We start from the raw sequence: 27,886 nt of genomic DNA on the forward strand, positions 1-27,886 counted from the left end.
GAAGAGCTTTTCTGTGTTTGGTAAAAAGTGAAGAACAACATAAGGGCAAAGTAGACTACAGGTCATACAATAAACATTTAGCAGCTACTGTCGCAAACTCAGTCTTTCAAACAGGAAAGTTGATGAACTTTACGTGTGAAGACTGAGGGGGAGCAAAGAGAGCATTAGAATCTGAATCTGATAACCAGAGGGTTTACTGCATCTATTTTATTTATTTTATGCAAGTTAGTATTTTTGCTTGATGGCAGTTGATGTGACTTATGTTCAAAAGAGCACCAAGTCTAGAAAGGCTGTGAAATTTGGTGGGAGGGGAGTTCTAGTTGCAGCATACACAAGCTTATTCTTAGTATTACTGACAGTATTACAGTATACCTCTGTACCATGGAAATGAAGGTTTCAAGGCAAGTATTAGAGCATTGCGTTAAATTAAGTATAGAATCTGGAACAAATCTGAGACTGATCAATTATTTGTTTATCAAACGCTAGTCAATATGAAATGGAAGAAAAGGAAAAAGTTTTCAGTCTGGGCATTAGAATTAAATGAAAACTCAGTACAAGGGCATCTTTCAAACACTTCAGAGAAGTTGTGCCTATGTTGTTCAGTCTGAATTTACATAAACGCACATTTTGCAGCTTTTTTTTTTTTTTTTTTTTTTTTTGGTCTTTCAGTATCTGGTGCTTAAGACAAAATAGAGTAACACTGGGTTTTGGATTAATGAAAAATGTCCCCTGCTGTTTTTTCTGGGAAGGCCCATGCAATTTATGTTGTGTGGCGTAGGTTCCAGGCTTAAGTCGATGAATATACCTAAATATTTTTACTTGGCATACTTCATGTAGGGGAGGGGGAGTGACTTTTGAAATAAAAATGACATGAATGTCTCTAAAGCAAAAACAAATCGGATATTCCAACATAAATACCTATAAGTTTTTAGATGTGTATTTGTTGTAGATGTGTGTTTAGGAGTGTACAGGTGGGTACCTATGTGAGGATTCCTTTTTGATTTAAGATGCACAGCTTGCTTTCTTTGTTGGAATAGGGTAGAAAAGACGCAAATAGAAGGATTTTTGTATTGCTACCATAAGGCAGGGCAGTTGTGATAAAGGTGAGGTACAGATGAGAGAGTCTGGGTGTTTAGATTTAAGTAATGCATCAGTTTTTATATGCTAAATGATAAGCAAAGGCAGGATGACTATGATTGCGCTAATATGCATTCGATTATAAATTCTTTCTACCAATTCATTCAACTATCCTCATCAAATTTGACAAAAGGTGTTAGGCTTTGAGATCTGCAGTAGAAACTCAAATTTTTGTAGTCTAGGTTTTTGTGATACTTCAGCTGAGAGCTTCATGCTTAGTTCTAATGCTGCAGCATGTCACAGAACCAAGTCCAAAGGGGTAGCTGATTTTTAATATATTGTGATAAGTCTGCTACAGCTGTTTTATTTGGCTTTTGTATGTATACGAAGAAGAAACACAGGCCTCCTCTGATATGGACACAAAGAGCATAGAATCATAGAATAGTTAGGGTTGGAAAGGACGTTAAGATTATCTAGTTCCAACCCCCCTGCCATGGGCAGGGACACCACGTTGCTGTATGATGTAATTAGTTAAGTATTGCAGTCTTGGATATCTACATAAAACAATGTAATACCTGTTTTTTGATGGGTCTGTGTGCTGCTTCACGCTGCTGTGTATCTCCTGGTTTTAGTTGTCATAGAATCATTCTAGTTGCCTCAGGGCAGGGTCAGCTTTGATTGCAGATCAAGCTCCAGTTGCAGCCCTGGGTTAATTTTCTTAATGCAGCCACTTTTGAATATCTGATTAGTTAAACAGGAATCTTTACAAAAACTTGGTGATCTTTTTGGCTCTTAGGTAGAGTAAAATAGCTTCTTTTGTGAACATCATTTTCCTTAGCATTAAAACTTTGCAAAAAAACTTCATTTCTGTTCTATTAATCTGTGGTATCATTGATTTCAAGATGTGCACCTTACAGGGAGAAGGGGAGGGAAGTGGGGAAAAAACAATGTTTCTGCAATTTTGCAGTTAATGCAGGTCCTAAAAAATGGTCAGAACTCTGTGAAGTATTTTGCACTTCATGATTTAGGTTTATTGACACTTTGAGTGAAATTTCTACTTTTTCTTTGATGGATTGGAGAAGTTCAGTTGGGAGTTGACAGTTCATTCATCATATCAGGCTGCCTAACCTTGCAGTAAATGAACAATAAGAGCCCATTATTTATATTGAGATTTTTAGGAGATGCTTTAGGATTGCAATTTGTCCTTTGAAAATAACATTTGATGTACTTCTTGTCTGCATCCATGGTTTGTTGTTCTGTTGGCACAGAAAGAGAAAGCTGGTTTTATTTCCCAAAGTTCTAGCTTTTGATACATGTCTCTGCTGAGTTTTTCCTTTTTTAAAAAATGAACATTTTAAAATATTTTTGCTTTATTTACAAAGTATTTTATAAAAAAAAAAATAAAATTGACATGTTATACTTGTACATATCAGGCTTTTTTAGCTTGCAACCAAAAATTTTTCTCAGCCCTTTTTGTACCATAACAGTGTGGAAACAGATTTGATTGTCTCATTCCTAGTGTTGCCATTAATAACAAAGCCAACTTCAGAGACGTGCTACTATCAGGAGTAGCACTCCTTCTGTTAAGTGGTCTGTATATCAAACCCAAGGAAGTGGAAAACTTAGGTGCGTGGTGGTGGTGGGACAAAAGAGTTGTGGCCTCATCTAGCTGGAGTATGCAGTGTAATTGTTGAAGAGCTGAACATTTAGCTGACAGCTCTGGAGGCATTAGCCATGTTGGGGTCTGTTGCTTCCTCCCATCAACCCGTTTGCACATCTGTGGTGACAGCGTGGTTTGTTGTAAAAGCTGACAGGAATTGGAGCCATAATGCAGTCTTTTTACCAACTCATTACCACATTTGCCTTGATTATGGCTTGGAACACCGTCAGGATCTCTCAGGCAGGAGAAGCTGCACTTACTTCTGTGTTAAGATGTTAAATAACTAAAATCTGACATTATTTTAGCCTTGGTCACTTTGGGATTTTGTTTTGGTTTGGTGTTTGATTTTTTCCTTTAGAATCATAGAATATTTGAAGTTGGAAGGGACCCATAAAAATCATCAAGTCCAACTCCCAGTGCTTCTTTGCTGCTGCATCTAAAGTTATTTTGATAGCAGCATTAGAAAACAAAGGAGCCATGACTTTCAGTTGACTTTTCAAATTAGTCTCAGCAGAGAAGTTGACCTCTTCTTGATCTTCCCCATACATTATTTCTGTTCTTGTAAATTGTTCTGGTGAACATTTCTGAGAGGGTTTCATGAAGACTCTGGGAAAGCTTCACCTGGCAGATAGGAACAGGGTTTTTTTCTGTTCCTTGTCTGAAAGGAGCACAGAAAGACTAGCCTAATCTCAAGGCTGACCTTTGGGCCTTGTCACCCACCTTTTTCTCATCTTTGGATTATTTTTTTTCCCCTCTCCCATTTTGTTTTGTCTGTTTGTAGTACAAACGTTTTACTTCCTGAAAATTGATACTGCAAGTGCTGAAATAGGTGCTTCTTTCTAGATATCACAATTATTGCTATTCTGACCTCTTGGCTAATTGTCTGGTTGTGTGATGGTGGCATTTAATTGTACAAGTTGTTCAAAAACCATGCAGTTCAGAAGGCAACAGGATAACTGTTTTCTGGTTTTAGATAAATGGACTAAGGACATAAATGCCTAGAATTAGCAATGAGCTTGCACGAAACAGAACTATGCAATTCCCCAAATGTAAGATCATAGTGTTAATTGACTCATACCTGAGATGTCTGTCCTTCCATCTGTAAAATATTTTAAATTACTCTTATACTTTTATATGATCAAAAAAGCCTATCCTAGCAAAGTAATTAAGTCATTCTCATAACAGATCAGCCTGATGTCTCTCTGTAGGTGTATCCTAAGGGTATTACAGGTGATCCTGTAATGCATTTATTGAGTCATATCCTTAAAAAAAAAAAAAAGCAGCTTAATACTCCAAACAGGGGTTTTCTTCCAGGTGTTCAATTAAATAGGTCTTCAAGAAAAAAATTAGGATCAAACCTGAGAAATATGGATAGATTGAGTGAAAATAAACATTTTAAGTGTGACCTTACGTCGTGCTTAGGACTTACTGGTGAGGGGTGTCAAGGCTTTTTGTAGAGCATAGGGTCTTCCTACTGACTTTTCCTTTATTCCTCTTGTGGTACATCACAAACCAGTATTTTTACCAGTAAATTGATTTATCATTATTTTATCTTTCAAAGACTGAAGGTTTTCAAACCATGAAATGGTTGCACAGAATCATTACGTGAAATTGTTTCAAAGCACTTCTAGGGCAAGTTGCCTTGATTTCAGTCTTGCAAAAGATAACGGCCAAAAATAAATTTAATTAGCCTGCAAAAGTACATTTTCCTAAGAAAGAGCTAGGGTTTGTCACTGCTGATTTTAATGAGACATCTGGCTAATATCAGTTAGTAGATGCTGCTAGGAAAATATTCCATTAATTGTATTCTGAGTTTGATCACTGTGTGAGCTTTTGAGATAACGTATAATGATGATTACCCTCAGTGTAGAAATCAATTGACAAACTTCCTCTTTTGTCTGTGAGCATTTCCCCTGAGTCCATCAAGGTTGATCTTTCCTAGCTGAATAAAAACATCCCCTGGGAGGAAAATGGCAGTATCTCTTCATTGCTCCCAGGAGATGTTGTCAAAGAGCAGTGGATGTGTATAAAAAGTGGGAGGGAGGAAGCGGGTGAAAGAAGGATAATGAACCAGAGGACGTGACTGATGTATTAAAACCTTTAGGAGGAAAAAGGAAGTTGAGTTGACTGGAAAAAAATATTTTGACTAAGCAAAATCTTTGCTTGTTAGAATTTTCATAAATGTTAGTTTAATTTCTTAATACCAAATTTTCCATTTGGGAGCCATCAGTAAGCATTAGAATACAAGTCTTTAATTCCAACATTAAGTGAGAAACTAGATTTTGTAAGCTAATAGGAAATCTGGCTTTGAGTACCATGGTTAAACACACCTTAAATGCATGATTTCTGTTTAAATGAAATACTACTTTATCATGTTAGAACACAGGATTTGTCTTTCTGATCTGTTTAGTTGTTGGTAGCCTCTTCTACAGAGATCTCCAGATTCTTGGTCTCTTTAAAACACAAAATGATTGTGTTTTAATAGTGAGGGGTTTCTTTTCCTTGGGATAAAAATGCAGCAACTCTGCTGCGTGGATGACAAACATTCCATCTCCATGCTTGGATAAACTCCATCAAAAGCACATTATCTCCTACTTCTGTGGCCAGCTGGCTAATTGTATTTGTTGTAGCCACTCACTGTTGGAACATGATACTAGTGAAGAGCAAGAATGATAAATGGCTCAGTGTAGGTGATAGCGGTAGTGATAATTTTTAATTTCCTTGTTCCTAAGTGAATTGGTAAGGTTGCCCTTACGAGTTCTCACAAGGAGTCGAGCAGTCTCATTTGTTTTACCGCGTTAAAATACTGCATATACAGCCAAACATTTTCTTCAGAAAAAAACCTTAGTATTCAGATATATTTGAAATAAAATATAGGCTCCTCTTCCAATTTCAGTAAGGGCTGTAAGTGGAAGGGTTGAAATAATATGCACTAATATGCATCTATTACATATGTTAAAGCTTTTTGTGATCTTAATATGTTTGGTGCATGTTACATAAATAAATGGTGGAAAAATAGGCTCAAGATAATTTGTGTGTGAGGGAAGAAAATACGTCAAAGACAAGTGACTTACTGGGAGGACATACTTTATTTACAAGAGGTGTTTGCATTAACACCTTAGAAACCCTCAGTGATGGATGAAAACCTTAAGCTGTTCTGTGAGCTCCTCATCGAAACTAGCAGCTTCTATTGTAATTTTGGAAATATTTTCTTCTTAGTTGAGCAAACTCTTTGTTGACCTATATAGGATAATGCTTTGCAGTCTCTGTAGTGTACGTCTATTCCTAAATATTTCCTTAGTTCTTTATTTAACCCTCTTAGTTCCCTGGGGAAATATGGAGACTTTGTTTGGGGATTGAAGATTTTGTCCTTATAACTCTGCTTTTCTCCTGGCAATTTATAAGGGAATAGGAAGGGTAATATTTCTGTGGTGTTTCCCAATATTTAACATCCTTTGAGGCTAGAGCGTATGTCAGGCTAGAGCTGCAGTTATTTATTAGCATTTTAGAAGTCATTATTTTTGTTTTGCTGCTTCGTGGTATTCAGGAAACTGGCACTTGAAAGATTCTTCCAGAGAAGGCTCAAGTTCTTGCTGATTAGTCATTGGGGAAGTTGTAAATGAGCTGTCAAAGGTGGAGCAAAAAGATGAGAAAAACTGCTGTGGAAGAAATAACTGTTATTGGAATGTTTATGTAAAAAAAACCAACAACAACGGCAAAACCACAAAAAAACGGCACCTAAAGCAATAGTTATAAAACATTGTATAGACTTTATGGGGGTGTTGTTTGCTTCTTCCTTTTCTTAGGTTTGACTCTTTGTAAGGAAGATGCCACCTTTAATAAAAATCTGGCCAGCCCTGTATTCCATTTTAATATGATTGTGTCTGTGATTGCTTCTAGTATGCCACTTGTAAATGTTGTTTTTTTTTTCCCCTTATATTTTCCTGCTTAGCTGCATGTATTAAATTTTACAAGAGGGAGGACTTAATCTTCCTTCAAGCTGTAAACACTGGAAATTACTTTCTTTGTAGTATTGCATCGTTAATAGAAATATGTGATTGTTACAGCTACTGCAGTTTGTGGTGGTGCTCAAAAGTGAAATGAAAGGAAAATGCTTTGAGCTTCACTTTATTCCACTGGAATGTGCTTAAATATAGAAGATGTGTGTTGTGAGTTTCAGGATAAAACCACCACCAAGTAATAGAAATTTAAAAAAAAAAACTAAGAGGGTAAGGGAAGCTATAAATTCCTCAAAAGAAAATATTAACCAACCCCACAGTGTTAAAGCTAGTTTTGTATCATCAGGTATTTCAACATTGATTTGTGTAGATGTTTAGTATTTTTTTTCTTTTCCCAAGCTATTTATGTGGGGTACCAGATCATTTATGTAGTGGTGCAAGGCTTACACTAACATACCTTAGGGTAATGGTGGGGACATGATTTAGGTTAGGGGGTTTTAGCTGTTCTGTTTGGGAGTACTGAAGTAGGCTTCTGTAATGCAGTCAGAGATTTTAGGTTTTAGTAGCTCTTTTGAGGAAAACTTCCTGCTGCCTTATCAAGAAGCAGGAATTTTAATGTTTCTGTAAAACGTTTCATAAAAAATTGGTAGGAGAAATAACTAGAACTGTATTGCAGCTTTGTATCCTCCAATACTTTGCCAGTGACACTGAGACAGGTCTTTTGCAACCCAAATGATTCTGGGAGCTCGCAGCCCAGAAAGCCAACCGTATCCTGGGCTGCATCAAAAGGAGCGTGACCAGCAGGTCGAAGGAGGTGATCCTGCCCCTCTACTCTGCTCTTGTGAGACCTCACCTGGAGTATTGTGTGCAGTTCTGGTGTCCTCAACATAAAAAGGACATGGAACTGTTGGAACAAGTCCAGAGGCGGGCCATGAGGATGATCAGGGGTCTGGAGCACCTCCTGTAGAAGATAGCCTGAGAAAGTTGGGGCTGTTCAGCCTGGAGAAGAGAAGGCTGCATGGAGACCTCATAGCAGCCTTCCAGTATCTGAAGGGGGCCTATAGGGATGCTGGGGATGGACTCTTCATTAGGGACTGTAGTGACAGGACAAGGGGTAATGGGTTCAGACTTAAACAGGGGAAGTTTAGACTGGATATAAGGAAGAAATTCTTTCCTGTTAGGGGGGTGAGGCACTGGAATAGGTTGCCCAGGGAGGTTGTGAATGCTCCATCCCTGGCAGTGTTCAAGGCCAGGTTGGACAAAGGCTTGGGTGACATGGTTTTGTGTGAGGCATCCCTGCCCATGGCAAGGGGGTTGGAACTCGATCTTCAGGTCCTTTCCAACCCTAACTATTCTATGATGCTGTAAGTACCACGTCTACACATCTTAAACAGTTCCAGGGATGGTGACTCCACCACTAGCCTCGGCAGCCTGTTCCAATGCCTGACCACCCTTTCAGTGAAGAAATTGTTCCAAATACCCAGCCCTTAACCTCCCCTGGCGCAGCTTGAGGCTGTTTCATCTTGTCCTGTCACTTGTTACTCGGGAGCAGAGACCAGCCACCTCCTGGCTCCATCCTCCTTTGAGGTAGTTGTAGAGAGTGAGATAAGGTCCCCCCTGAGCCTTCTCCAGACTAAATGCCCTCAGTTCCCTCAGCCATTCCTCATCAGACTTTTATCTAGACCCTTTTTTGCTTTATTGCTATTCTCTGGACCCGGGAAATGGTGTCAGAGATTTTACTATAGCCTTTCACGTGGCAAAAAACCCAAACCAGCATAACTCTTTCTGTATTAAAGATTCAGTGTCACTGACTGATTTTTGGAAAATCAGTTGTTTTGTGGCTTCCAGAATAGCAGACTAGTTTGAGTACAAATCTATAAAACTGAGCTGTAATGAAAAAAGGTACACCCTGGATTTAAAATACTGTGGTGGGCATTAATTTTTAGCATTTGTGCTTAGTCTGTGCTACATGAATAAAACCAGACTGTCATAATAAAGCTATAAAAGTCTAGCCTTTGAATTCCTATGTTGCTTAAAGCAAAGCTTGGGAGCTTGTAAGAAGTTCTCAAGTTTCCTGGTACAAAGCAATCATAAAATTGGGTTAAAAAAAAAAAAAAAAAAGGTTGCTCTTTGACATAGACCTACCTCATCTTTAGACTGAGGTTTTCTAGATTAAGTGTAAATCTGAGGCCGCCCTTTCGCTTGGGTTCTTTCCTTACATGCTTGCTTTCTACAGAAAGGTCTTAGAGCTACATTGGGATCCTTCATGCCCCCCTTTATTTTAGCATTGAAGACCACCAGCCTTTTTCTTTTCATTAAACTTTTATTTGAACCATCAGTTTCATACACAGATGTATCGGAGTGGGTGGAATGAATTGTTAAATTAAATAAAATGGAGTATACTCATGAAAATAATGCATAATTTGGTTGAATGCCTTTTTAAGGATTATGTTATTGGTAGGGGAACATATGCAGTCTAGAATCAACTAGATTGGAAAAGACCTTTAAGATCGTCAAGTCCAACCATTAGCCCAGGACTGCCTAGACCACCACTAAATTGTATCACTGAAATCTTCCATGTAAAATCAAGAAGAGGAAAGGAAGAAGGCAGTTAATTTAGGCTGAAGTTACTGGAATGCTTTAGAATACACTTGAGCTTATGTTTATTACCTAGGTATAGACAAATAACTACTTCTGTTTAATAGCAGGTATAAACTTCTGGTTTGGTTTATTGTTTTACATCATAAGCAACAGAATCTGTACAGTTTCACTTTCTAGATTTCCTCAGCTGTAATTGGCTTGTGGAATAGCTGCCATAATTGAACAAATTTTACAGCTTAGTCTTGTTTTCCCAAATATGTAAAACACATGGAAGAGATTTGTATCTGGATATTAAATGCAGCTTTGGTAAATTACGGCAGGTTGCCTTAAAATGTTTATTAAAAACAAATTACATAGTTGAAACCAATTTTGCAAAGAAAAATGGTCAAGCCATGTGTGTGTTTTGTTTCTATTAGTTGTTTCAAAACTGGTTTGAAAATCTATTAGTAAAGATACCCATTGGATTTTGAAATTGCAATATATGCTCTTAAGAGTTTTCAAAACATCTTTCAAACTTTCCCCTGGATGTATTTAACTATAAGCATATACTTTCTATTCAGCTATGCAGGATTGGGGCTGCCTGTTGAGATGGCTCACCAGAATGTGTGTTTTGGTTTTGGTGTGCTTGAAGCTGTTAACAAGAGTTTATCCTTTGGGACTTGTGGAATTTGTTTTGTTGGAATATTTGTCTGCATTTATTTTTATTATTATTTTTTTTTTTTACTTTTGGCTCAATAATTGTTTCAGTAGCAATACTGAAGGACATCTGTCCGTTTTAGAATGTAAGAAAAAGAATTTAATGGATCAGCGTAGAACTCCTGTTCTCTGTAGTCACTTGAAATCTGTAATCCCTGAAGCTCTGCATGAGGTAGTCTTTGTGATGTATAATAATTACTGTTTGCTACCTCTTGATTTAGATAGTTAAAGTTCAGTGTTTCAGGTTGTTTCTATTAGGGAAACCATTGATTATATATGAAATAAGGTTGATATTTATCCTACTCATTTACAGAAGTCGCACAAATCTTGTTTCCCTGAGCACAACAGGCAACAGCTAGCAGAGGACAGTTTCCTTGTACCCACGGTTTCTTTCCAGTCTGAACCTCATCCTCCCAAAATAAAAATGCCAATGTGAGGATGTTTTCTCAGTGTGTTTTTATTACTTCTTCTACCAAATATATAGATAAAACCATACACCTTAGTTATGGTGTGTCTGTACGGAGCTTTTAGCTTTCTGTCCAAAATGTAGCTTGATTGTTTTGCTTTCTCTGGAAGCCAGTTTTTTTTCTCTGAATTATTAGTATGTTTTTGTTGTTGCCACCTTGTTCTCCTTTCTCCAGTAGTCATATCCTACATCTGATTTGTAAGCATATCAACTGTATTGACCTGGTGACTGAAAAGTATTTTTATGACTTAGTAGATCTCTGACTAATATCCAGAAGAGATTGTGCCTTGATAAAAGTGGTCTGACGGGTCAATAAAACTTTGTCAAAACCTTCTCAATCTTTACCCAAAAAGGCGTATTAGAGACAAGGCTGTGATTCACTTGGCAACGAGTTTCTCAGCATTGAGTGTTAGGACTCAATGAGTGATATGGATGGAAGAGTCACCATTTCCACCATCTGGTGCTCATTTGTCATGAAACTCCCTTAATGTCTCCTTGCTTCTTACACTTAAGAATATTTGCCCACATCCGAATTCGGAACTTGCCAGGTTTCTCTGAAGTGCCCTTAGCTGAAGAGCAAACGCAGGTGCTTTAGCACCCTCTGTTCTCCGCAATGTTGGTGAAATCTGTTCTGCATTTAGACCAGAGAGGAAGAATACCAGAGTGGTTTAGCTCTCATTCAGTTTACATATTTCATAATGATAAAGCCTTGTGCCATTCAGATTACCTGGATTTGTAAGCATGTTTGTCTTTTTGTCTTCCTTTCATAGTCTGTCTCTGAGTGAATATGAAGTCCATGCTCCAGAAACTGTCTTTTGTAACCCTTGAGAAAGACCAGTTTCCTAGAGTAGGAGAAAAATACTTTTGTGCTGTGAGAGGAAGGTTATAATCAGTTGTTTGCAGTTAGTTTTCATGCAACGAGCCTGCCATCATGGAATTGGTATATATCTTGTTTGAATATACTATAGGTGATGTGAGGGTCCCTTCCTGCTGTCGCTGGGATGAAGTCCTCACCTGCTGTAGTTTAGGTTACTCAAAAGCTCTATTCTAGGTCATTTCTTAAGGCTGGCATAACAGAAAAGCATAAATGCCTTGGTCTGATTTGCTTTTCATAGAAGATAGTAGAAAGCAAATAAAGGTGAGCATGGACAGGATTTCAGAGGTGAAACTGTGGCATAGAAATGCCTTTTAGTAGCATCAAAGAACTTTGAGTTCTTTGAATTTCTGGGACTCATAAGGCTGTTCTGTCAATAAAACAGGCTAGTACTAAAAGATTGCTTAACCAATAGCATTGGTATACTGTTTTGTGTGCAGGCATTTTGTGCCTCTTCTTCCACTAATGAGCTATGTACTGAAGAGAGAGGCTCTTTTTGAGGTTAGGAATGGGATGGCAGGAGGGACAGAATAAGTGTTCCAAGGAATCCTATGGAGAGTTACTATTAGAAACAGCCAACTGCTGGAAAGGCCAGCATGAAGTATTTGGAAATCTTTTGTCTTATCTGTATGTGTAGTAGAGGAAGGAGAAATATTCCCTGCCTGTTCATGCTCTGCCTCAGTTCACAGGGAGCTTTTACGGAAAATAGTGTTTAGCTATGCAAAGAGTGAGCATGTCATGCAGAATTCCTCATGCTGTGTGTTAATTTAGTGATGGCTGTGGTAGCTGTAGGGGACAAGGATGGAATTTGATGCTTTTTTGGAGTCTGTACATATGAAAGTCTGTGTTCTGTGAAATTCTGGTTGCAGTTAATGTGTGGGTTATTGTGGAAAATCAGACTAAAAGTTGGCATGTAATAAAGTGCATTTTCAGTAGGCTGAATAGTCTCAAGTACGACAAATATGTGATGACTGCTTATTTTTTTTATTTAGGATTTCTAGCATAAATCTAATCTTGTTTCTCTCAGTGAAGGCATGAAATGGAATAGAAATCCCAATAAATGTATATATTGATAGACTTTTTCTTAAGTGTAACTACTATTCCTTTATTATATTTGCATTTACTCCTTTTTATAGGCAATTGCTGGATATTTTGATATCTTTTTTGAGAAGAACTGTCAAAATAAGGTGAGTATTTGGGGTTGTGCATTTTAAGCATCTTTGGGAGATGAGGGTGGTTTTGTGTTTTATTCTACTTCAAGGTGTTTGGCAGGGAGTCTCTTTTGCTGTAGCAAACACTTCATTTGCATGCGTGTTTGGTAATTGATTGATGTTGTGTGATATCAAAAATGCTGTTCTTAATCAAACTCTTGAACTCTTCCGCTGCAGGTCTTGTTTTCAACTGGTCCCCAGTGTACCAAAACGCACTGGAAACAGACAGTTTTTCTCCTGGAGAAACCAATTCCTGTAGAAGAAGGTATATTTAAATGCAGTTGTGGTGCAGCAGTGGTTGTGTTACACTGCTGTTATCATTAAATTGAAATCTAAAATACCTTAAAAATGACATAAATGTTAAAAAAATAGTAAACAAATCTGTCAGCTGCTCTAAAGAATTTTTCTGTGTCTGCAGAACACTGGGAAATACCTATCTACGCAAAATTCATGTTAAAAATGCATGTTAATGTCTGCATAGGTGTATTGTAAGTGGCCATCTGTCTTGTGTAGCTTCATGTTGTAAATTTGGTGAGAACTTCTGTATCAAAGCATTTCTGAGGCACTAGAATTTAAGACCAGAACAATGCTATTAACATTCTCTTAATTTTAACAGAAGTAATGTTCTGAAGTATCATATTTGTCAAGTGTTTGCGTAAATTTTTTTGTAGCCCTCCTGAACTGTGCTATATTTTTGAAATGAATCGTGAATATATGCGTGGATGTTGTAGCTGGCAGTGTGGGGATTGCTCTGTAAATTGCAAATAGTTTCAAAGATCATGAACTTGAAACAGCCATGAACTTAATCCATTGAAGTATGGAAGATGCTATTTTGGTACACTGTAAATTTAGATAAAATTGGTAAGTACTAGGTGTTATAAGTATAGGTGTTATAAGTTTCACCTTGAATTTGATACATGTGAGAAGGCTTTAGTTGTCATCAGGGATAACCCAAAATCAGATGATAAATGGTTCAAGCGAGGTTTTGAAGACTGAAATGGTGCTTATTAGTAGTTTCAGTTAGTTCTGTTTGGTAAGTCTTGAAAATACATTTCTTTGCAGTAATCAAACATTTCTTGATTTATAGACAGAATTATGTCCATGACTGTCATGGGATAGTCATGCAAGAGGATGAACATAAAACTGGTGATGAATTACAAGTCTTGCCCTCTTGTTCCTGTAGAACTGCACTTTCTTTCAGACACTCCCAGTCCTTTTTTTTTTTTTTTTTTAATCAAAGGAGATTAAATAATTACATTTGTATGGTTTTATTATTTATTACCTTGTTAACTTAACCACGAAGTATTTACTCACCATCGTTCAGCTCTTACTTGATGGTGAATCTGTTGTCTTTGAAGACCATTTTTCTTCACAGACTGGCAGGACCAAGGGAGAGGAACCTCAGAAATGAGGTTCGTTTCTGCTGGTCAGTTAATAAACTCATGGTAATACCTGGCGCTGACCTGAACAATTGTGTACAGAAGTTTATGTGGATGTTGGAAAAAAGATGAGGTCAAGAGGCTTAGAGAAGCTATAGAGAAATATTGATGTAGATGGAATATTCTCTCTCTTACCAGACCTAATTATGAATATGAAAGCAGTATCTGCGCTCAGTTACATTGCTTTTACATTTTCATCTTCCAGCCATCAGCCATGACAGCTTTTGAGCAGGAGCTTCTTTCCTAAAGGCACTATGGTCAGTGTTATCTGACAAATAATCTCTCTCCTTCATGCTTTGGGTTTATGTCCTTAAATAAGTTTTATTTGCCTATTCTTAGGTTTTGTCACTTCTTGGTACATATGCATTGGTGCATATGTACTTGGCTTGCATTCTGTTCAGCTTCTCTTTCTAGACAAGGCTGGCTAAGGTCTCCTTGCTGCAACTCATTAAATTTCAATGTCATAGAGTGTGAAGTGAAATAAATGCGATGACATTTGTTAGAATATGCACATTATTTAATATTACCTCGATCATTTGACATTTGCCAAATGTGTGAAATGACTGGAAGGTGTGCCTGGCTTGAGAATTCTAGTCTAGGTGCAATGACTTTTTGAAGACAACTGCAGAAACTATGTGCTTTGAAGCAGTGAACACAACCTGGTTGACCTTCAAGATCACTTTTGCTGTAACCCCTTCCTTCCTTTCTCTTTATTAGCTCATATTTCCTAACATTATCCCCATAACAAATCTTGTTACAGCTGTGTTTTTTTTTCTTCTGTCTCCTTCTCTCCATCATTAAAGTTCACCATTCCAGGCTTTTACACATTCTCTCTGTTTCTATATGTTATATAAAATTGCCACTTTAATCTAGGATTCTTTATCTGTTATTTCCAGTGTTAGAGAAGGTTCTGAGAGAAACTCTTGATGTAATTTCATTTTCCTTTGTAATCCTTTGTGGGATATTTGTTGTTCACGGATGACACAAGCCCATCAGGGCAGTAGGTGTTTATTGATACTTAGAATCATAGAATCACAGAATAATTAGGGTTGGAAAGGACCTTAAGATCACCAAGTTCCAACCCCCTGCCATGGGCAGGGACACCTCGCTCTAAACCATATCACCCAAGGCCTCATCCAACCTGGCCTTGAACACTGGCAGGGATGGAGTATTCACAACCACACTGGGCAACTCATTCCAGTGCCTCACCATCCTAACAGGAAAGAATTTCCTCCTTATATCCAATCTAAACTTCCCCTGTTTAAGTTTTAACCCATTACCCCTTGTCCTATCACTACAGTCTCTAATGAAGAGTCCACCACCAGCATCCCTATAGGCCCCCTTCAGATACTGGAAGGCTGCTATGAGGTCTCCACGCAGCCTTCTCTTTTCCAGGCTGAACAGCCCCAACTTTCTCAACCTGTTTTCATATCGGAGGTGCTTCAGTCCCGTGATCATCCTCGTGGCCCTCCTCTGGACTTGTTCCAACAGTTCCATGTCCTTTTTATGTTGAGGACACCAGAACTGCACACAATACTCCAAGTGAGGTCTCACGAGAGAAGAGTAGAGGGGCAGGATCACCTCCTTCGACCTGCTGGTCACGCTTCTTTTGATGCAGCCCAGGATACGGTTGGCTTTCTGGGCTGTGAGCGCACGCTGCTGTTAAGTTTCTCATTAATCAACACCCCCAAGTCCTTCTCCACAGGGCTGCTCTAAATCTCTTCTCTGCCCAGCCTGTAGCTGTGCCTGGGATTGATCCGACCCAGGTGTAGGACCTTGCACTTGGCATGGTTAAACTTCATGAGGTTGGCATCAGCCCACCTCACAAGCGTGTCAAGGTCCCTCTGGATGGCATTCCTTCCCTCCAGCGTATCAACCGAACCACACAGCTTGGCGTCATCGGCAAACTTGCTGAGCAAGTTTATACTTGCATATACTTACAAATACTTACATAACAATGTTTCTTAATGTAGGTGAACACTAAAAACATCATTCTCTCAGACTTTGATCCTTCTCCTTCATGGGTTCCAAAATCTTTTTTTCCTCAGGACATGTTCCTATAAGTACAGATTTCCCCGTCTTCCATTTTTCCCACTTTTTTCTCTGTAAAAATAGTGACTTCAATATTCATCTGGGTAATTTGACATTGCCCTTAAAGTAATCTGACTGGTGTCCCCATGGTGGCATTTGTTTTCAGTATTTTAATGGGTTGTGAAAGTGGAATTTGTTGCTATGAAATGCATTTGAAATGTTTTCTTATCTTGAAAGCATCTTTCAGACATGGCCCTGGGTTTTTCCCCAGTAAAGAAAAATTACTCCCTTGGATTTCTAATTCTGAGTAAAATAGTAAGGCTGACTTCAAAGTCTCTATCAGATGCTTTATAGCTTTGGGGGATATGCCTGCAGTGGTGCTAAAACACTGATTGAATTTGGATTTGCTCTGTTGAAGAGGTTGAGCTTACAGATATCCAAACCTGACTCCTTTATGCATGTCAAAATGATTTTATGCTGCATTGTGAACTAGCTAATTTTCTCAGCTGCTTGATGCCAGGTTACTTGTTGTAAAAATAGATCTGTTTTCTCAGCCATAAAAAAGAGTGAATGTTCTGATCTCTATTCTAACAATAAAATGAAGCTGTTAGAAGCCAAAGGATGGGATTTGCAAGTTATCTTCCCTCCTTTACCATTCCTTCCGCAGCCTGCACTGGATGTGCAATGTTTGCAAATTCAGTGGGTTGCAATAGGAAAGATTTAATCTAGGTCCAAAGATCTGGAGAGAGGCAATGGAAGTTTCACCTAATTAATACTTCTTAATTTGCCGCTGAATATCAGCTTGATGCCCAGCTATGGTAGACAGTTTTCTATATTAAAATTTATATATTTGTATATTAAAACATATATATGTTTTAATGGATAATTTCTGTTGGTTTAGTTTAGATTTTGTAGGGGGAGGAGGAGATAGTCTGTTTCTACTCATGTATTCTGCAAAATTGGTTTTCTTTCTCACGGAAGAGAGACTTGAAGCTGGTGTACAGTGAAGTGGAACAAAATAGCATCAGCATGTTGGATATGCTCTTAACTGCTTAGCAAGCAGTAAAAATGAAGAAACTGGAGAAGGAAGGAAGGTGATACTTTATTGCCATAAAAATTGTTTTCTCAGACATGAGTTTTGAATTGTAGACTTTCTGCAGAGTACAAGACTTTACTTAAGCAGCCTTTTTAATAGCTTGAATATGTCTTTGTTTTGAAAATTGAAGCTGAGATGCCAAAGCATTATCTTTTTCTTATTAATGGTCCAAACATGTATTTTCCTTTTGTTGTTTGTTGAAATATTCCTGCTAAGTTAGATAGATGAAAAACTATATACAGAATAGCATTCTCATTTGATAGTCTCAAGCATTTGCTGAATAAATGAAATGCTTTCCGAAATTATTTTAAAGGGCCTACAGAATCTTTTCAGTAACAGTGAATTAAGTTAAAACCCAGATCTTTATGCAAGCAGATTCTGCTAGCAGTAAAACAGCATATTGTCAGCATTTTGTATTCTTGATACTGCCTTGCAGTGGAAATAAAACCTTGATTTTATTTTCTATGATGCTAAAAGGTGCTTGCACAGCAAAACTGAGGTAGAGCTCACATGACTAAGCCCCTGTAAAATCCTTCATTATCTTTTAACTCCCCAGTCTCCATAATAGAGCTGTTTGTGAATTTGCAAAACGTAAAATGTTAATTTGTCTACCTAGAAAGCATTGTTAAAAGTAGGATAACAGCTACTCTGTCTGAATGTTTTGATCTTATACTGAAATACTTCAGTATTGTGCATCCCAGTTGAGTAATTTGTTTCCAGATTGAGATTTTAGTGTCTTGTTTTGCCTGTCTACAGCTGTGACATGGTGTCTATAAAATGCTGTCACTTGTTTATTTACAAACGATACCTCCGAAAGTGATGCTCGATTTTAAAATCTAATAGTTGTTAAAACTTGGATTTTGAGATCACACTAAATCTTCCATGTTTTAAAGTGTATCTTTTGAAATCTGCACCTTAAAATCATCCTGATGACTTTTCGGAAACAGTATGTATTTCAGACACTAAATTGAGAGAATCTCTTCCCATGGCTGTTCTATTGCATTGAAAGATAAAAGACGTTCTGTATCTGACAGGAGAACTTCTTATGCCATTCTCTGTGCCCCCTTTGCAAGTTCTGCAACTGAAAGGGAAATACAAATCATACAGCAGCAACAATCTAGTTTTGTCAGTATTCTGTCACAGCTGCAGAGAGGAAGATTGGGACAAGACTATACAGTTTAGGATTTCTACTGCAAAAAGTAGTGAATTAAGATTAGTTCAAGGTGAGTGAGCTGGGCTGTTGCAGCTATACGTGGAGGACTATGGCCTTCACCATTCCCTGTGGCAGCTATTTCTCGTACCTGAGCTAGGCTGGGAATCTTGGTCATTTGCAGTGTGTGCACATTATCTTAGCTAGCTCTCCTACCTTACTCAGCTGGCTCTATAGACTCTGCAGCAGCCTAATTCAGAGTTTGTCTTGGGGTGTTGAAACATGCCAGTACTCAGAGCATGAAAGGAAAAGGTAGAACCCCAGCGTAGTTTCAAAGAGGGTGAAGACTGATGCAACAGTAGGGAGTTGGCAGGGAGATGCCTAATTTATGAAAGTAGGCAGCCGATGGAAGAAGGATGTCACAGATCAGGTGGATAATACCAAAAGGCAGTGATTACAGCTTCATAAGGAAACTGCTCATTGGATTTCATTGTGTTGGGGATTCAGTTAGAAGTGGCCAAATAGGAAGGTGGCAGTCTGTGTACAACTGCAGGTGCTTATAGTTTAAGAAGATGAATGGGAGGATTAAGAATAAATTATTGAGTTTAAGGGAAATGCCCATGATCCCATCACAGATAATTTCTATCTTTCATTTTTCTTTTTCAGTAGATGGTATAGGAAAACTACTTTCTAGCTAACTCTTCCAGAGTAATGCTTTTGAGACTTGGGATTTTTTACAGTTGCATGCTGGACCTCAGTGTTGCATAAAGTTAGGGGGTCCAGTTAGTTTAAACGAGACTGGAGATGTAGATAGTGTTTAAATTGTCAGCCTCAAATGAGGACAACCTTATTGTAAAGAGCGGTGTCAGAGCTTACTGATGTGTAACTGAAGGCATGGAAGACTATCACAGTACATTCTGAAGCATTTGTAAAGATATCTCTTACCAGTAGTCAGTAGTTAAGGTGTCTTTAGCCTCAAATCCACTGCAGTTTTCTAGCAGGTCCCTTGGGAATAATTCCAGTGAGATCTTTCGTAAGGTTCTTAAATTTCAACACGGTTCAGCATAAAGAATTCTTTGAGTACCATGTTACTACTTGTCTCAGCTTCATAAAGCTCTTCCACAGGAAAAGAAGGAAACCTTGGAAGATCTTGAATGCTGGCCTCCTTCAGTAGCTCTTTCAGTCCTTTTCATAATCAAAGAGGGAGGAGACAGCAAGTTGTATTGAAAGGCAGGGTAGTTCTTCACATCGCAAGTTTGTTGCCATGAATCATTTTGAGCTGTAAGTAGACATTGTGGATACGTGTGCAAGGAGACTGCATGAAATCTTTGGGTTTGGTCAAATCCTTCCAGATGAATCAAGTTAAAGACTGAAAAAATACGATCAGTTTGGCCTAAACAGCATCTTAGTGATAGGGTCTTGCAATGAGGGGTGTCTTAGCTCACAGACCGCAGGCTTGCCCTGCATACTGCACAAGCATAGTGAAAGGTGCAATTGCTTGCAGTTTTACTGATGGTAAAGGAACCAAAATAAACTATATTGTCCAGAGCAGTTGTATAGGGTGTACTGTAGAGCATGTCATTAGCCATGCAGTATTTGCAGTGGGTCAGTCCAGACACAGAGATGCATTTTTTCCTGTGCTAGAAAGCTTGAGCAGCAGTTCTGCTAAACCTTTTTGTCTTTTTCTCTTTTGGGGGACAAATTTCAGGTCTCCCTAAGGGATAATCAAAATGCAGGAAGGGGATTGTAATGGATTCAGTTTTGTCCTAATCAAACTGCAGTGGCAATGTGTGGTTTACTTGCATTCAACTGAGCGTGATAAGAGCAAGGTGATGCAGCTGAGTCCCAGCACCAGCTTCCTCCAGGCAGCTCACAGGACAGCAGTGGTGAAAAAACATCAGTCATTTTCTATCTACGTGACATTGATTAATTGTTCTGAACTGCCTTTCTGTGCCTTGATTGCACTGCTGTTGTTTGCTTCGGCCCTCAGAAAAGATGGTTTAGAAAGGCAGAGTTAATGGGGTTCCAGGAAAAAAGAAAAAAAAGCTGAGAAAAATTGAATGCTTTGTTTCATTGGCTGCCTTTTCAAACAGCATCTGAGGGTTCTGTTCTATAAAGTCAACTATAATTTCTGCAAGTAGATTTTTACTTCATTTATTGTTAATGTTTTAAATGCTAAGATTGAAGTATGGATTAATTTAAGTCATGGAATTTTAGTTCTCAGAGGCTCTTTAGTCTTACTGAGTTAACATTTTAAAAAAAACAACAACAAAAAAAAAAGTTTAGAAATTATTATCATAGGAGGTTAAGAGATCAAATAGTACTTCTTGTAGCAGTTCTGAAAATCTGTATGTTAAAACTAGGTTAAACTTCCCAGCTACGCAGAAGCTATAATGCCTTTTTTTCCATACCTCATCCTTCTGTCTGTCAAATCTCTGTTTAAATAACCTGTGAGACCATTTTTTGCAATTCTTATGCAATTTATTGTGTTCAAATAATCAAGCTGCACAGGAATTGAAGCAGAATCTCCAGCTAATGGTTAAATCATGAGGGGAAAAAAAATCAAAGAAAATGTTTGGGTTTTTTTAATACAGTATTCGTACCAGCTATTTTTGTTGAAAAGCTTTTTTCAATGTTTAGACTTCAGCCTCAGACAAAAAGTCCTGCATGCGTTACTTATAATCTGTCAGTTTACTGTTTGTAGATGGAGAATTCTAAAATTCTTAGAGAATTTGAAACCAGCAAGGTTACAAATTGCTGTTTGTTTTCATTTTTGCAATAAGAATGTTGAAAAAGTTTCAGCTTTTTAACAGAACATAACAGTGGTTTTTAAAATCATGGTAAGTAATGAACAACTGGGAAATACTTTGGATCCAGTGAGATGGAAAAGTAGTAATAGTGGATGTGGCTAGTGTGTGGGACACAGATGACTGAGGCAAGCGAGGCGTAAGGGAAGAGTAGCAGAGAACTTAGAACTATAGATGGAGATCATGTCCTATAATTTGTTTAGTAAAATCATCTGTTGAGATGTAATTCTTGTGGTTTTAAAATGACGGTATGAAAAGGCTCAGCAGTGGGGCTTCCTACATATTTGCAAATATAACTTAATGTGCAGCTCTTATTAAGGACTGAAAATAAATTGAGATTATTTTTCACTAGTAACTACAAGCATCAATCTTCACAAAAAGCATTGTGAAAATAAGAGATACCACTTGGCAGGCTCATTAAAAACAAGACTGAAAAGCCTCTATAGGTAATATTTCCTTGCAATATAGAATCATAGAATAGTTAGGGTTGGAAAGGACCTTAAGATCATCTAGTTCCAACCCCCGCTGTCATGGGCAGGAACTCCTCACACTAGACCATGTCCCCAAGGCTCTGTCCAGCCTGGCCTTGAACACTGCCAGAGGGATGAAGCATTCACAACTTCCCTGGGCAACCCATTCCAGTGCCTCACCACCCTTACAGTAAATAATTTCTTCCTTATATCCAATCTAAACTTCCCCTGTTTAAGTTTTAACCCATTACCCCTTGTCCTATCACTACAGTCCCTAATTAAGAGTCCCTTCCCAGCATCCTTATAAGCCCCCTTCAGATACTGGAAGGCTGCTATGAGGTCTCCATGCAGCCTTCTCTTTTCCAGGCTGAACAGCCCCAACTTTCTCAGCCTGTCTTCATATGGGAGGTGCTCCAGTCCCCTGATCGTCCTCATGGCCCTTCTCTGGACTTGTTCCAACAGTTCCATGTCCTTTTTATGTTGAGGGCACCAGAACTGCACACAGTACTCGAAGTGAGGTCTCACGAGAAGGAGAATAAAGGGGCAGGATCACCTCCTTCAACCTGCTGGTCACGCTCCTTTTGATGCAGCCCAGGATACGGTTGGCTTTCTGGGCTGTGAGTGCACGCTGCCAGCTCACGTTAAGTTTCTCCTTGACCAACACCCCCAAGTCCTTCTCTGCAGGGCTGCTCTGAATCTCTTCTCTGCCCAGGCTGTAGCTGTGCCTGGGATTGCTCCGACCCAGGTGTTGGACCTTGCACTTGTCATGGTCAAACTTCATGAGGTTGGCATCAGCCCACCTCACAAGCATTTCAAGGTCCCTCTGGATGGCATTCCTTCCCTCCAGCGTATCAACCGAACCACACAGCTTGGTGTCATCGGCAAACTTGCTGAGGGCGCACTCAATCCCACTGTCCATGTCAGCGACGAAGGTGTTAAACAAGATCGGTCCCAACAGAGGGACACCACTCGTTACTGGTCTCCAGCTGGACATGGAGCCATTGACCACAACTCTTTGTGTGCGACCATCCAGCCAGTTCTTTATCCACCGAATGGTCCATCTGTGAAATTGATGTCTCTGCAGTTTAGAGGCAAGGATGTCAGTTGTAGATGGTTTAGGAAATTTATGAAATTTGAACCCAGTGGGAAAGGGGGTTAAGAGAAGCAGATGAAAGCTGGAAAAAAAAAAATAAAAAAAAATTCTCTTTCATGTCCTCCTGTTCAGCCTTCTCAGTAAACTTGTGCTTAATACTCAAAAATATGAATATTGTTAATTTAAGTAGCTCCTTCAATATCTGGAAATCAAGAGCCTTGTTGAAAACTTGGTGTCTCAAAACTGCTTTTTAGATCAGGTTTTCAAATATGCAAATAGTAAACTCTTACGACTCGTTGGAATTCCTAATGGATTTCAGTTTGTGTCACTTTTACATGACAGATGCAAACTTACAAGTTTGCCTTAAATGTATACAGCATGAATCAGTTCCTGGAGCTCCTAATATCTGGAAATCTAGTTTTCTGCTATCTTCTTCTTATAAGGTTTTTTAGATGCAGGGGGAGAGAGAAATTAGTAACTGCTGTGCCTGTGGAGAAATGGGTTCTTTATCCCTTTGTTTAGTCCTGTATAAAGTTACAGAAGGTTGCATGGCTGTAAAGGCTTTTCACATCTTCCTCATTGAGTATGTTAGCATGACAATAAAATATACTGCTAGTTCATTAAATTGGACTTGGAGATCCACAAATAGTCTCCTGTCTTCTGTGTGAGAAGTAAAACATCTCTTCTTAGAGATCATACACAAGTTCTCTTAAGCCAGCATGGTAGGTTTGATTTTTCTCCTCATGTATTTTGGAATAGGTTTTTGTGGTTACTTAGTTTTGCTCAGTAGTAGTGATCCATTTAAATTAAGGAGCTCAGCAAAGGAAGAGTGCAGTATTAAGTATCACAGAGTAGCAATTTTGCTTTTTCTATACTGTTTCCTTATTGCTAATTTGCTTATTTTGTGGGTGGAAATCTGAAGTTGAACAACTTAAAGATATTCTATATCATTTCATGAGAAAATTAATTGATATTTGATGATCAGAAGGTGGAGGGAAATAGTACAACAGCCCTTAGTACCTGTCTAGCTGGGTGTGTAGTGATGTGCAGATCCAGCACAACCAGATTTGAAGAGAGGTTAATGTACCCGAGGAATACAGAGGTTTTCCCCAGTCACAAATAAAATAACTGGTGTGCTTTGGGTAGGTCATCTGAGAAGTAAAGCATCAGATGTAACTCAGCACCTCACCAGATTTAACTGCAGTTAGTTAGACTTACATTTGCTGTCAGGACCTTAGAGCTTAGAAAATATCAAGGGAAACTCGATATAGAGCTTAGAAAATATCAAGGAAACCTTTATAGAGTAGTTTAATTCTGATTAATTGGGAGCAGTGTCTCATGCAACATAAGGGAATGTAATGCATCTTTACTGTTGCTGTGCATGGTTCAGTAATGTAAGCATAGCCTAAATATTTCCTTTTTACTTCTGCAGGAGAAGCCCTGAGAGGAAAAATAACAGTCCGCAAGAACAGAAAGGATCCACGGTCCCTCTTTATAACCCTCTCCATGAAGGACACACAGCAGACCTACAGCCTTCAGTGAAAATTATGTTCAGATATCAATGTTAAATTTAAATGTTAGAGTTCTAACTATCCCAAAATTATAAACTCAAGGGTTTGTGTATGTACACACACACACAAGAATATGCAAAGCTTATCTAGAATGTAGGGAGAAATGTTTGGATGCTTTTGCATCCAATGTAGATGTGGAGACTACAGAATCAGATTCTGCTGTGTTTCACATGATGTGGAGAAGGCAAGAAAGATGGTTTTGTTTACACGAGTCTACTAGGTGACAAAAATTGGGTTAAAGTCTTGCTGTGAGGAATAATAAATACAGTATCTCAATATTCTTTTTTCTTCAGCTGGCGAAATCCTTTTGTGATTTATTTTATTTTTGAGAAGAACCTAAGTTGAGATGCCAGTGCACGTCAACAGTAGCCAGAAGGTCCCAGTGAGAATAAGTGTGGAATTCCAACTGCAGGATTGCAGGAACAAAAACTTTATTTTTATTACACTTCTATAATTAAAAAGTTGTATCACTCTTCAGTTACATTTATCTAAATAAATGAACCGAGTATGTGGTATAACACAGTTGCCAGTTTCCTTGTTTTCTTTGTAATTGGAAATTATTCTCTCTCTCCACTGATGGCTCATTTATTTGTGGCTAGTTTTTCATGTACTAGCCTACCGGAGCATGGAAATATGTATTAGCTTTAGGATAAGTAGTGTGAAGGAGTTGCTGAAATGGTGGATTTGATTTAGCTGCTTCCAGAAACAGACTAAGAACAACCAAGGATTGATGCATGTGTTGTGATGTTTCTACATTTGAAACTGCAGAAGAGTTGGAAGTAAGTGTAACACTTTGCAGTTTATGTGCTTGTATTGTATATTTGTGTGAAAAGTGGTTTCAAAAGTTATTTCAAGAAGCAGAAACAGCAGCATTTCACTAGTGAACTTTGAACTGCTGTTAAAATTGTTAGGGCCTTTTTTGAAGGGTGAAGTTGAGACGGAAACCTGCTAAACAAAGCTTAGCTAATTGTATATTGTATAATGGGGTGAAATATTTTTTTGCCTAGCTAAAGAGGAGTGTTAGCTATATTAATAGCAATTTGACAGAAAATTGGAACCTTGTATTCTGAAAGCTGAAATTCTTCTGCAAAGCAGCACTTAATTTCATACAGTGAAGCCAGCGTTGAACAGGGAAGTGACAGTTGCTACAGTGCTACTGTATTTTTAACTGGAAAGAGTTGTGGATTTGTATTTCATCTTACACTGCTTTTATCCTCCCTTGTGTAAACATGTGGTTTCCTCATTTGCATCCAAATAATTTCCTTATTTTGGGAGGTGAGGTGGGGATTCTTTCCTGAGGGAAAACTACGGAATTACCTATAGGTGCTTAAATGTCCTGGTTAACACCTAGATACTCAAGAGCTCAACTCACATATGGAGCTTAATAGGAACACAGTGATAGAGATGATGTGTTTTAGGCTTGGTGGTCTGCTAACATTTTTCTGTCTCGGTGACATCTGTTCCTTTTGAAAATACATTGAGCATCTTCACTTCTTAAAATGCTTGAGTGTGGTTATCTTGAAACTCAGACTGTTCAACTCTATAAAAATTGACCTTGCAGATGAAGTGGCAGCAGTTACCATTGGGCTAAAAATGGAGTTTGCGATGGAGTTATTGTCACTGGACAATAAATATTCAGGCTAGGGGTTGGACTGATAATTTTGTCTATTGCCTGTAAAATCACAGGATATTGACAAAATGAAATTCTCTTATGGTGTTATCAGTACTATAAGAGCCAAAAGCTGGAAGAATCTGCATCTGGTTTTGATCATCTGATGGGTAGTTGACTGTGGGAGCTTCATGTCTGTTTAGTGTCACTAATGCTCTGACATACTAGTCTTGGACTAGATGGTCTTGTCAAGGTCCCTTCTAACTTCAGTTTTTCAGTGCTTCTACAGATTTTGTATAGCCTTCAGTAAGAGGGCATAAAATGGAAAAAAGGTTGAAAATGTGTAAAAGAAAACTGTGAATGCTAGCTTTTATTTTGTAAAAGAGTTAAATGAAGAACACCCCCCCCAAACTGCATCAGAAGAGAGGATTTGGTATCATTTAATCAAAAGACAATGTCCTGAGAAGACCTCAAGTGGTGTAAAGCCTGAGGAGGGGCTTTTGATAAAGGCATTGTAGTTTCAAAGAACTTTAAAATACATGAGTGGGAATTGATCTAATAGGCAGCATCACACAGCAGCCTGTAGAAATAGCCCATCAATTCTAAGTGGCGTTTCTCACCCTAGCAGTTGAATAGTATGAGGCTTATCTGACAGCACAATCAGTTATTTATGATTCCTAATGGTAATTCTGAGAATTAAATGTTGTAGGAAATGTGATCAATCAATACTCTTTTAAAGGGACTCTAATACTGAATCAGAGGCAGAAAAGTGGAAAGTAAATGCTTTGACTAGAAATACCCCTGAATTTCTCCTGTGAGAGAGAGCAGTACTTCATGCAAAAAGTGATCCCTTATTCTAAAGCATGTGGACAAAGGTGCAAATAACCTGAAACTAATGTTAAAAAAAAAAAAAAAAAGACAAAACCAACAACAACAATAAAAAAAACCCAAACAAAAGCAACAATAAAAAAAACCCAAATAAACAAAAAACAATAGTGTGACAATCGCTGTAAATACAGTTGTGCATTCTGCATAGTTCATATAATCCTAGACTGGTTTGGCTTGGAAGGGACCTTAATGCTCATCCAGTTCCAACCCCTTGCCATGGGCAGGGACACCTTCCAGTAGACCAGGTTGCTTCAAGCCCCATCCAACCTGGCCTTGAACACTGCCAGGGATGGGGCAGCCACAGCTTCTCTGGACAACCTGTGCCAGCGCCTCAGCACCCTCACAGGGAAGAACTTCTGCCTAAGAGCTCATCTCAGTCTCCCCTCTGTCAGGTTAAAGCCATTCCCCCTTGTCCTGTCCCTACAGGCCCTTGTCAAAAGCCCCTCTCCACATTTCTTGTCAGCCCTTTTAGGCACTGGAAGCTGCTCTTAGGTGCCCCTGGAGCCTTCTCTTCTCCAGGCTGAACAAGCCTAGCCCTCTCAGCCTGTCTCCATCAGAGCTGCTCCAGCCCTTGGATCACCTTCGTGGCCCCCCCTGGCTTGGCTCCAACAGGTAATGTTAGGAGAACGTTTCTCTTTCCAGATGGTAGTGATAAATTCTCTTCCAGCTACCTCTGGTGCATGCAGACTCCAGGTGATGTCATCAAGTACTTGTGCAGATACTTAATGTCTGACCTGTTTAATGAAACAGCTACAACTCGTTGCTGCGGAAAAGCAAACTCTGCTATTCTTGGGTGTTTTCCTCCTAGGGAGGGTGAGGAGAATCATGCAGGTTTATCTGTACTGGGTGTTCTATCCCTTCTGCTAACCCGTCTTCAACTTCCCTATCCTCTTACCTGCAGTTACAATACCCTAACCCACTTCTGTACCTTCAAGGACATTTGCTCCCTACACATTCTCTTTAAATTCCTTTTATTATATGATGATACAACCCAGTTGTAGAAACACGGCTGTTTGTCAGTTATTTGTGTATCAGGTTTTTTAATAGTTTTTAACAACTGGGAAAGTCATCGTTTCAGACCCACATTTATTACTTTATTCTGGTTTAGGCTGGGATAGAGTTAATTTTCTTCCTAGGAGCTGGTAGATGCTGGTTTGGCTTTAGTCTGATGAGGAAGACGAGAGTGAG

The 27,886-nt window shown here is 38.7% G+C and overlaps 1 protein-coding gene and 1 long non-coding RNA gene across 5 annotated transcripts in view; both read left to right on the forward strand.

Annotated features, from left to right (window-relative positions):
• Positions 1–24,209, forward strand: part of PRMT3 (protein arginine methyltransferase 3) — a 68,252-nt gene extending 44,043 nt beyond the window's left edge. For 3 of the 4 annotated variants that reach the window (XM_061355046.1, XM_061355047.1, XM_061355049.1), the window contains 3 exons: positions 12,470–12,520; positions 12,722–12,809; positions 24,063–24,209. In XM_061355046.1, the coding sequence (XP_061211030.1) occupies positions 12,470–12,520; positions 12,722–12,809; positions 24,063–24,172 (249 nt within the window). In that variant the 3' untranslated portion in view covers positions 24,173–24,209. The remainder of the gene's footprint in view (positions 1–12,469; positions 12,521–12,721; positions 12,810–24,062) is intronic. The other variant, XM_061355048.1, reaches the window with a different exon arrangement.
• A 4-nt stretch (positions 24,210–24,213) lies between these two features.
• On the forward strand, positions 24,214–24,719 carry LOC133213074 (uncharacterized). The gene is made up of 2 exons (XR_009725684.1): positions 24,214–24,306; positions 24,532–24,719. It is a non-coding gene; the product is annotated as an uncharacterized LOC133213074 (long non-coding RNA).
• Positions 24,720–27,886: the final 3,167 nt, after the last annotated feature.

This window comes from Neopsephotus bourkii, unplaced genomic scaffold, assembly GCF_033783945.1.
Source record: "Neopsephotus bourkii isolate Nb327-2 ecotype Australia unplaced genomic scaffold, CSIRO-AGI_Nbou_v1 NB_768, whole genome shotgun sequence".
NCBI lineage: Eukaryota > Metazoa > Chordata > Aves > Psittaciformes > Psittacidae > Neopsephotus > Neopsephotus bourkii.